The sequence below is a fragment of the Macrotis lagotis genome, chromosome 4 (genome assembly GCF_037893015.1).
Source record: "Macrotis lagotis isolate mMagLag1 chromosome 4, bilby.v1.9.chrom.fasta, whole genome shotgun sequence".
NCBI lineage: Eukaryota > Metazoa > Chordata > Mammalia > Peramelemorphia > Peramelidae > Macrotis > Macrotis lagotis.
The window spans coordinates 190,196,617-190,208,360 of record NC_133661.1 but is presented as its reverse complement, the minus strand read 5'-3'; the positions used below and the strand labels follow the sequence as shown (position 1 = coordinate 190,208,360).

The 11,744-nt window shown below is 34.7% G+C and overlaps 1 protein-coding gene and 1 long non-coding RNA gene across 2 annotated transcripts; one reads left to right on the top strand and one right to left on the bottom strand.

The window, feature by feature from the left end:
* Positions 1-1,540: 1,540 nt before the first annotated feature.
* Positions 1,541-11,381, bottom strand: LOC141520234 (uncharacterized). The gene is made up of 3 exons (XR_012477560.1): positions 11,177-11,381; positions 9,192-9,272; positions 1,541-1,831 (listed from the first exon to the last, which is right to left on the bottom strand). It is a non-coding gene; the product is annotated as an uncharacterized LOC141520234 (long non-coding RNA).
* On the top strand, positions 9,556-10,494 carry LOC141520233 (olfactory receptor 4F3/4F16/4F29-like). Its single transcript, XM_074232027.1, has one exon. The coding sequence runs from the start codon at positions 9,556-9,558 to the stop codon at positions 10,492-10,494; it is 939 nt and encodes a 312-aa protein (XP_074088128.1).
* Positions 11,382-11,744: the final 363 nt, after the last annotated feature.

Here is an 11,744-nt window from a genome sequence, read left to right as displayed (position 1 = left end):
TGAGGTCTGAAAAGTTGTTTTCTAGTTATTATCTCATTTGATCCTCATAATAATCTTGAAAAAGATTTACTTATAATTATCATCATCATTGTCACTTTGTAGGTGAGTACCCTGAAGGCTAAATGAATAGCCTGGAGGTATAGCTAGTAAGAGTTTTATGTAGGATTTGAACTTCTCTTCCTGATTTCAAATCTAGCATGCCATCCACTATGCCATATATATAAAATATATACAAAGGAATACACAATCTGTTCTTGGTAAGTGTGTGGAGAGAAGTAGCCAGGGGATTGATAAAGGCTTTATGTGATTGATGGCAATAATCTTTTCTTTTCCATTTTGTTATCATATAATCTCAAAAACAGGAGAAGTCCTCAGAACTCATATAGTCCTACCAATTTTTGTGCAGGAATACACTCAATTATCAGAAAGTGGTCATCCAGTCCTTGCCTTAAGATTTTTTCCTTTTTTGAGAAAATCATCTTTGAAGGCAATCCATTGCACTTTTGAATGACTTTTCCTTTAATAAATAATCTTCCTTTAACAAAATAAGTTTTCTAGAACTTCTATTTTTCTTAAATCTGCCCTCTGGAGCCATCCATATCATATTAATACATCTCCCACACAATAGCCCTTCCAACACCTGACAATAACTATTTTTAAAAGGTGGAAATAAAGCAAACATTTATTAAACATTTGTTAAATATTTATTAAACATTTATTAAAAAGCTTACAAAGCATAGTAAGGTATATATATGTATATATACATATATGTATATATATATATATCCCTTCCTATGTCTTGTATATCTATATCCATGACTATGTCTATGTCTATGCCTATGTCTATGTCTATGTCTATGTCTATGTCTATGTCTATGTCTATGTCTATGTCTATGTCTATGTCTGTCTCTGTCTCTATCTCTATCTCTATCTCTATCTTTATCTCTATCTCTATGTATATGTATAGGTATATGGACATGTATATGTATATGTATATGTATATATATATATATATCGAATCTATATCTGTATCTATATCTGTCTCCATCTATCTATCTATCTATCTATCTATCTATCTATCTATCTATCTATCTGTCTGTCTGTCAGTCTATCTATCCATCTATCTCTATCTCCATCTCCTCTACCATCTCTATCTCTATCTCTATCTCTATCTCTATCTCTATCTCTATCTCTATCTCTATCTCTATCTCTATCATCTCTCTATATATACAGAGAGAGAGAGAGAGAGAGAGAGAGAGAGAGAGAGAGAGAGAGAATGATAAAAGAACAGCTAAGCAGTGTTGATGGGGCCATTGTCCGGGAAAGCTGAGGTGGCTTGATAATAACTGTAAAATTCTCCAGACTAAATACCCCTGGATTCTTCAGCTAATGAATTAGGGAACAATCACTGAAGTTGAAGGCTATCTTAAGGAGTTCTTATATTTGGCAGCAAAGACCTCTCTCAATGAAAGACTGTGGTAACTCAGCAGCCTCACTAGGAGAAAAAAGAAAAGCCTATATACAAGGTATAAGTGTCGAAGTATAGATTTATTAAAGGATATTTGTATAATCAAACAAGGTCTTAAGAGCATTGAATATAGGACTGGATTGCTGCAATTCTCAAAATTCACATCCAGATAGGATTGCTGGTAAGGCACTGCTAATATGTTTTCCAAGTTTTTCTTTTTTCATAGAGAAACTTTTCTCTCTGGCATGCATTAGAATTGCTTCCTCCTTTTGGAAAATTCCAGAATAGTGATTGGTGGAGAGCAATGAGATAACTGATAGTTCTGCTTCTAGATGCAGTGTTTGGAATCTCCACTTTCAGTATCTGGTGAAAGAAGATAAAATAATAAAAATGAAGTATTTTATGATATACTCAAGGTTGTCAACACTGGGGATACTTGAGGGTCTTACCCTTGATTCCATATTCTATGTGGATATTTTATGGGGTTATTATTGGTGAAAGTGAGAAAGATCTCAGCTGGGTTTAATATCTGCAGATAATAATCACCCTTAAATTATCTCACAAATACCAAATGAATGGTTTTGGTTTTATTCTCTAAAGTGAAGATTCAAAGGCTACATAGAATAATATGGCTTGATGGTTAGCAGATTGGTATTTTCTTTAACTCTGATGGTCTGTTGTTAACAATGAACATTTTATTTTTAATTAAAGTAAGAATGTCTTACTTGTCAATGAAATTTTAATTGATGTACCATGATATACTATGCATTTTAAACTTATTCTATTTAACCTGATATTTCCATTTATTTTCTTCTTTCAGTGGTCTAGGAAGTAGATTGGAATCTTGAAATTATAAATTACTTTTACTGAAAATGTGAAAGTTAAAAAATTTCTCAGTATTCAATTATAAAATGATGGTTTCAGAGTAGCTTAAGAAAAGTTCAAAAAGGTCTTTTTTTTGCATTTACTCCTTTCTTTAATCATGCTTTGTTAATAACCTTTCCTCTCGATTACCTGGGGAAAACAGATTCCTAAGAGACAATATTCTTGGCCAAGCAATGTCAAGCTAGAAATCTCAGTTTCTGTAGTATCAATGGGCCACTTTCCTCCACTGCAGAGAATTTGCATTCTTTCCTATTATAGAAGCATTTTAGGTATCTCAATTCTTCTGGTCACTACACAAAGGAGAGGCTAAGATTTTGGAATTCCTCAGGCTTCTGGACACTGCTACCATATCAAATTCAGAGACAATATAGATAGATGAGAAAGACAAGAATAAAATGTCCAGCAAGAAGAACAGGTTGACCATCATTCCTACAATGAAGAGATAATTCCAGTGATAGGATTGCTCATAGTACAGGACAAATTGAGTGGACCATTTCTTCTGAGAGCATAGAATACAATGGATGTAGGGAAGTATCAAGAATTGAAAATGGTAATGGGAAGTTAGTGTGAAGGTTTTGAATTATAGACATATCAAGAAAATGAAACATCCAAATTCCTGATGGGAGTTGTCTCAGGATTAAATGGTAAGAATAAATAATTGGTAATCAGATAAGAATTAGAATTTTGCATTTCTTTTTACTCATTTGAGAGAGAGTTAGCATAATAAAATGTAGAAGCCCTGAACTCAGGAAAAGCTGGGTTCACGTCTTTCCTCTGGCACATACTATGTGACTCTGGGCAAATCTCTTAAACTCTCAGTTCTCTAAGACTACAAGTTGCTTTGTATTAAGATACATTTCTCATTTCATTTGGTGTTTGTTAAATTAAAAATAAAATTAATGAATAAAAAGACTTAAGTTGCCAAGAAGGGGATGACTTGCATTGGTAGGAGTCCCCTCATCTAGATGTTAACTATATTATTAACCTCAGAAGTTCAGCTCCCATCCCTTAGTTACTGACCTTCCTCATTGATAAATCTATCCTTTCCGATTCTCCTAGTTGGTCATCTCTATTTTCTTTTGACTTGGCTCCTTAAACTGATTCATTCTTCTCCTTGATTATGTGCATACTGAACTCTGAACTGTCCAGTTGACTAAAATCTGTTCCTCTCTCAACTTCCTACCACGTCAATTCTCAGTTCTAGGGTACCTTTGCTAAAATTTTATTTTGTCCCCATTTTGCAATCTGTAATATTGCCAGAGGAAAACATAAAAATCTTGTCTGAATTTACAAAAATTCATGCTATCTAAAATCAACTTGAACTATTTTCAGTTAGCAAAGATTTGATCTCTTAAAATTCTCTTTTGAATTAGCGAATCTTTATTCTAAATATTTTCTGTTTCCCACATGCCTAATCCTATCCATTAACTCCAAAATGTCAATGGTTATAGACCTCTTTTTTAATTGAAAAGTTTTATATCATCTCTTGAGAACTTTCTAAGTTTCCTCTTCTTTTGTCTATCACTGCAATCTGCTTGCTACTTCAGAATTGATTTCTACCTTTACTCTTTCTCATTGCTCACCCTGTCATCTAAGTGGAAAAGAGAGCCTATATCTTTCTATCCACAAATATATTTGTAAGAATTATTAATTACTTTGTGCTAGCAACTGTTTTAGGTGTTGGAGTTAAAAAAAGATAAAAAAATTATCACATTATCACATCTCCTTTTGATCCATCCCTTCTCTTTCAATTGCTTGCTCCTTCTAATTGAACTAACTGTAATGCATAGTGTTTTGGGTCTCCAATCAAGAAAGCATGAGTTCAAATCTAACTGCAGACACTTAATAGTTGTGTGGCCCTGGGTCAGAAACTTAAACTGTATTTACTTCAATTTCCTCCCTTGGGAGATAATAACAGTCTATATCATTGTGTTATTGTGAGGCTCAAATGAGAAAACATTTGTAAATTCTTTAGCACGAGCACCTGGCAAACAGTAGTTGCCACATTTTTTCCCCCCTCTTTTCATCTCCAACTTTCCTTTTTCCATTTCCTTTTCCTGAGAGATGTCCTCTTTTGACTAGATTCAATCTTTGAACTATATTACTTATTTCATCCTTTCATTATAAATCCTTTCACTAGTGTATTTGATTTCTAATCACTTTCCCAAATTATTAAGTATTTGCTATGTTATATGGATAGACAAATAGATCTGAGGGTCATGGTGCATAGAACAATGGATAACAGGGTAACTAATTTGGACATTTTCATTAAACAAGATAAAAAAAGCAACTGAAGATTTTTGAACAAGGGAGTAATGTGATTAGCACTGCAGCAAAGATAGGAAGTATAGAGTCTGTTTAGGAGGCTATGACAAAAGCCACTAGATGATCCTGGATGAGAAGTCAGAAGGGTGTGAATTAGATACAGTTGTTTGAGTGATGAATTGACAGAAGATAATTTAGTGGAATGTTCTGTAAGCATTTGGGGATATGCCTCTGAGACTCAAGTGAAAAGTTAGGTCTAGAAATTTGACCTAATTCTCCCAATTTTGTATTTTCTTATTCATATGTTTGTATTAGAATAATGTGTTTTTTTAGAAATGACATTATATGAACTTTATTATTAAAGCTCATTAAATGTTTCACAATACCAGCTACAACAAGATCAACATTTCTTTCATTGGTAAATCTCCACAGGACAATATACTGTTTAGCAAGAGATAAAATTTAAGTTTTTGTTCTGCATGCTACTAATACACTTCACTATCTTGTTTTTTACTCAATGACAAAGAAAAGTGTCCTACCCTATTAGACAATTTATTCTGGAAAGCCCTTATGAAGTCAGATTTAATTATATTTACACACATACACGCCCACACACATGTGGAAATGGAGGGTAAGATGCAAGAAAACTACCTTGGCAGAAACAAAATGCTTAAAAACTTTTAGTCACAACCCTCTTGAATGAGCAGTACATTTTTTTTTCTCCAGAAGACCAAATTAATTTCATCCTTACTGATGCAAATGGTTAATACTGCACAGAAGCTTAGTATGAATTTACAATTCCACAGGAATCTGAAAGTGACCAAGGCAATTTTCCCTTTTAGGATCATAATGACTACAGACTTAAGCTTTGCATTTTTCCATATAATACACAAAAAATTTCTAAACATTCTTAAAAAAAGAAAATATAAATAAGTCTCAGTATGTCTCTTAGAATTGCATACTAGGGCAAAAATATTTTCTTCATCATTTGACCCTGCTTAACTTCCAAGTGATTTAGTCCAAATCCATGTGAATAGTGCTGTTGTCGCTGGGATGACAATCTCCATTCTGATGCATGCCTTCAGCATTCAGATTATTTTTTACTTCAAAACCTTCATAGAATAATGTGTTTTCTAATCTTAATTTTTTAAAATTGTTATTCTTCCTTTTTTAACCCTCACTAACATTTTCTAATGCCCCCAACCTCCATCGTAACAGAAAATTGCATGGAAGCAGAGTAAATCAGTACAATTGATATATATGAAAATGCATTCCTCATTCTATATGGACTTTTCACCATATTTTTCAACATTAGGTAGGAGTCATGCTTCATTATCAGATCCCTAGTAGTCCTGATTGGTCATTGAATATTTAAGTAGGAGTTCTAATCTTCATTGTTGTTTTCCTTTAGGAATGATCTGTACAGAGATGAGAGTTAAAGTCAAGAGGTTAAATGACATCACCAAGCTTAAGATTCTAGAGAGAAGAAAGAAGAAAAGAACATAATTGTGGAGAACACACTTTATAAGGGATGGCAAGAAGAGGAAATTAATAACCAACATTTGTTTCATTCTTACCACACACAAAACACTATATTAAGTACAATTGTTATCTCATTTGTTTCTCATAGTAACCCTGGGAGGTAGGTGCTCTTATTATTCCCATTTTATGATTGCATAAACTGAGGCATACAGATTTAATTGTTTTTCTTAGGGTCACACAATGAAGTGTCTGAGGATGGATTTGGGCTCAGTTCTAGATTTCAGATCTAGCACTCCATTCGCTAAACTAACTAATAAGATCTTACACTGGCTTCCTTGCTTCTCCTGTTACTAAAATATTCCATCTCTTGGCTCTGGGCATTTTCTCTGACTTTATCTTATGTCTGGAATGTTACCTATCCTTGTTTCCTTCTGGTCCCCAGAAGCGTTTCTCAATCTCCATTAATTCTATTACCTTCCCTCTGTTAATTATTTCCCATTTATCCTACATATATTTTTTGTCTGTCCATAACTATTTGTATGCCCTTGCCTCTATTAGAGGGGCAGGGTCTGTCCTTTGAATTTCTTTGTTTTCTTAGATCTTAGCATTATATGTATAACAACATAGGCACTTAATAAATGTTCATTGACTGACATAGTATGCAGAAATTGTGATTAGGGGGTGGCTAGGTGGATAAAGCACCAGCCTTGGTGTCAGGACTACCTGGGTTCAAATCTGGTCTCAGACACTTAATAATTACCTAGCTGCGTGGCCTTGGGCAAGCCACTTAACCCCATATGCCTTGCCAAAACCTAAAAAAAAAGAAATTGCGATTGGCTAAGTGTATAGAGTCCAGGAGTGAGGAAATAGTAAATAAATGACATTTGCAAAGAAGAATGGCATCACAACACTGAAGGTCTAGCTTAGATTATGACTCAAAAATTTCTTACAATAAATCTACATGATTTTGTGATTTTCTTTATATGTATATGCTTAACAGAATTAGAGTAGGAATGGTTAGATTGTGGAGGGGATCCAGAGTTAAGAATTAGTTTGATGAACTTGTCATAAAATCTGGGTATGAGGCTTTCTAGAGTTGTAGTTCATGAATCATTGAAGCTGCATGTGATGGTATTGACTGAGTGCAATGGCAAATGAAGTCAGGAAGAGGACTTTAACTTGTAGATGACTGGGGAACCTGAGATGACAATGAGTGTGAAGGACAGTTTTATAGGGAGTGAGAGAGTGGGGGGACCTGCCAAGGAAGTGATTGCAATTGCAAGATAGAACTTTGGAGTTTAAAATCTTTGAGGTGGCACAGTTCTGTGTGACTATCAATCAAAGTGTAACCAAAACAGTGTAGAGTTGAAGTGGAATGTAAAGGCGTTTATTGGATCTGATGTGGTTGAGAAACAATGTTATTGGGATGATAAGTGTCATCAATATTTACAGAGGGCCTCTGCAGTGTTAAGGATGTTGAGACCCAGGAAAATAGTAGAAAAGAAAAAATGAACATTTGAAAACCTTTATATCTGTTCCCATCTATGTTAGCCATATTTGGCAAGAGTTCAATAATTTTATAAGACACAACTTTCGAGCATTAGCATTGGCCAAGCCCACAATTTTCAGGAAGTCTGAGAAGGGTTCTCAGAGCTTGGTCCAAAAAGTGATCTCTAAAGATGGATCACAGAAATACCTCAGAGACTACCCTATCACTGGCTGCTAATTCTTGAGCTGAGCTTAGAGGTCAGAAGAGTACTATTTAGGAGAATAATATATTGGAGGAAAAGTTTTGCTGCTGGGAAAGAAGTGATGGATGAAAAATTTTGCTCATTAGTGGAACTATTTAAGTAGCAAAGGTTCTTTCTCTCCCTTTCCTTACGTGACTTTCTACAACTTGAGAGGTGGAAACCTTTTAGAACCCATATCAAAGACTTGACTAAGAAAAATTGTTAAAATTTCAGGCATGAAAATACTACCATTGGGTGAAAGAGTTGCTAACTTTCTAAGGCCAGCAAAGAAACATTTATTTTAAAGGTCCTCATCTCCTCAAGTTTACGGTTTCTGTTTTGGTAAAAGAGGTTCACAGTGTTTCCATATCGAAGTTGATTTTTCACCAGTAGGAAAATGGATCCGAGAATTTTAAATCTGGCGATTGAAGAATATGTGTGGTCCAAGCCATGAGAGGACATGTTATTGCAAAAGCAATATGAAAGTTCAAAAGTCCAGAGTTCTGAGTTTCCCTGGGTACCTTCCTTCTTCCTTTTCCTTAATGCTATGATTTTATAAATGCATCACCACTTTTCCCCACACATGTTGATGTATGTTGTTGGGAGACTGTCTTAAACTTATGAGCAGAATGTATAGTGAGTTTAATCTAGTGTCAGGAAGTCTCAAATACTGCCTTAGGAAACTTACTAAATGTGTGACTCTAGGCAAGGTTTTAACTTCTTTTTTCTCAGTTTCTTCAACTGATATAGGAATATTAAAAGCACATCTCCCAGGGTTGTTGTGAGGATAAAATGAGATAATTTTTTTGAAAAAATGTTTATTAGTGTCTGAAATATATTAGGTACTTTTAAATGCTATCATATGATTATTATTAATTATTTTTGACTTCTATTCTGTTTAACAAATTTTTTTGATTCTTCATATAGTCATGTCAGCTTATTTTTTAAAATACTTGCATCTCAGGAGCTGCAGTTATGAGTAAAAATAAGAGGAAGAGGAATGTCTCCCCAATCAGTGCTGTCCCTAGGATCCTGAGTGTTATAGTGTTATAGTAAGAGAGGATATGAGTCTACCCAACTTGATAGTGTGATTGTAGTATTGGACAAGTAAGCCAACCAAGAGAGAAGAGATGTTGATTAAGGGGTACAAAGAACCATGCCCATATGCTTCACCTGTGTGAATGGTCACCTGTTCCTCACAATGCTGTAACATACATGCAGATTATCCCAGGTTTACATATGAGAAAAGAGAAGCTCAGAGAGTTTAGATGAATTACAATATATATATACATATATATATATATATATAATTATATATGAAGAAGAGGCTAAAATGAAAATATTCACCTTTTCCTTCCTACCTTCAGTTCTGGTTCATTGCTCCATCTTTTGCTCCAAATCATTTTCCTGTCTGTCAGTCCAACATGTGTTCTTTTCCAATTCTTTCAGAGAAAAATGGGAGAAATGTTATTAGGAGACTAAAGTATTAATTAAAAATAGGACTTGTTGGCAGCACCCTCCAGGTTTCATGTAACCATAGTAGAAAAGGTGACTATTTTACTGTGAAATGGTGAGGGAATATTGGGTTTCCCTAAGGTGAACTGCTAGACATTTAATAAATTACTGTTGAATTGAATTTTGGAAGATTACTATTATTCAAAATAATTTGGTTTCTCCCTTCATTCTCTTTCTAAAGGTTGCTACAGATACAGTGTTGCTAAGACAATGTCCATTGCCAATCTTACTGTCGTGTCTGAGTTTGTATTCCTGGGACTCTCTAATTCTTGGTATATCCAGCTTTTCCTCTTTGTTCTGTCCTCTATAATCTATGTGGCAAGCATGTTAGGAAACTTCCTCATTGTGATTACAGTGACTTCTGACCCTCACTTACACTCTCCCATGTACTTCTTTCTGGCCAACCTCTCCTTTATTGACCTGGGAGTTTCCTCAGTCATTTCTCCCAAGATGATATATGACCTTTTCAAAAAGCGCAAAGTCATTTCATTTTCTGGCTGCATCACTCAGATATTCTTTATTCATTTGATTGGTGGTGTTGAGATGGTGCTGCTTATAGCTATGGCTTTTGACAGATATGTTGCCATATGTAAACCTCTCCATTATCTGAATATTATGAGTCCAAGAATGTGCACTGCATTCCTATTGGCTGCTTGGACCATTGGCTTCTTCCATTCAGTACTTCAAGTGGCTTTTATTGTTAATCTACCATTTTGTGGCTCTAATGAATTGGATAGCTTTTACTGTGACCTTCCTCGGTTCATCAAACTTGCCTGTACAAACACATATAAACTGGAATTCATGATCACTGCCAACAGTGGCTTCATTTCCTTGGGCTCCTTCTGCATCTTGATCATCTCCTACATTTTTATCCTAGTCACTGTTCAGAAGCATTCTTCAGGTGGTTCTTCCAAGGCTCTGTCTACTCTTTCAGCTCATATCACTGTTGTGATTTTATTTTTTGGTCCATTGATCTTTATTTACACATGGCCATACCCCACATCACACTTAGATAAGTTTCTTGCAGTTTTTGATGCAGTTCTTACTCCTTTTATGAATCCAGTCATCTACACATTCAGGAACAAAGAGATGAAGACGGCAATGAGGAGATTGTGCAGTCAGATTGGGAGTTTTAGGAAAATCTCTTAAATGACTTTATGACATGAACTTAGAAGAAACAGGGAAGTGTTCCACAACGAGATCATGGGACAGTATTTGAAAAGTTTGAAGTCCTAGAGTGATTTCCACATGTCAATAGTGGTCAACTAGAAACATAGGTATGGAGCTGGGAAAAATGCTGATACTGGCAATTTAAAATTTAGAAGTTAACTAAATAGAGGTCACACTCTAGTGAAGAAGGCCAAAAAGTTAATTGTAAAAACAGGAAAAAAAGACCAGGAGGTAAGAAAATATTTTGGTGAAGTTTCAAAAAAGTGGTGTTCATTATCAGTTTCAAGTACTGTAAGATGAAAGGAGAATTAGGCTTAATTGTTAACCCTTTCTCAAAACCTATTGATTATTATCCTTTCTTGTCTTAGAAGTATTCATTCTTGTAAATTACTATTTGTTTAATAAAAAATAAACATGATTCCTTAACTCTTATTCTTTCGAGTTTGAAGAATGTAAATCTATTTTTGATATTTGAAATATAACTACCGTGTATATTACATATCACATATTGCATGTTGATATTTTTAAAGATCTTATTATTGGTTTTTTATTTCTTATGAAATTATATTTCTGTTTGTCTAATTCTGAGTTTGTGTAGTTTTTGATCTCTCCTCTTGTGCCTCTATGTTGATCTAACTAAAAATATATACTTCCCACTGACCTTTTGAGTTGTCCTTGAAGACCCCTAGTTGAGAGGTCTGGAAACTCCTACAGCTACTATGAACCCAGGTGCCTCCATGGACCCAGGCATCTTGTTGTCTGTTCCTGGAAGACTGGAGCTTGTTCATTCCAGTGCATTGTGGCTGTGGCTGCAATGTGACCCATTTTTGTTAAATAGAGCCTACTGGCAGATCTCGCAAGTTATCTTGTGGCTGGAAAAGTGTTTCACTCCATATTTCTGTGGGTTCTGAGACTCTAGAATATGGTTAAATCATAATTTTCAGTTATTTGGAGTATTCTGGAAGAGAATTTCTGGGAATTCTTGTGCCCACACCACCATCTTGGCTTCAAGCTTGCACCCCCTTCATTTTTTCTAACTAAAGCTCGTTTCCTTCATTGATGAATTGTAATGTATTTTTTACATTATTATCATATAAGGATCCAACTTCATGCAGAGAGTCTTCTTTTCTTTCCCACAGTCATCTTTTCTTCCTGGCCACCTAAGTTCTTTCTTTTTTGTAGCCTGGAAGTGTCACATTGTACTTTTTAAATTTTGAAGCAAATCTTTG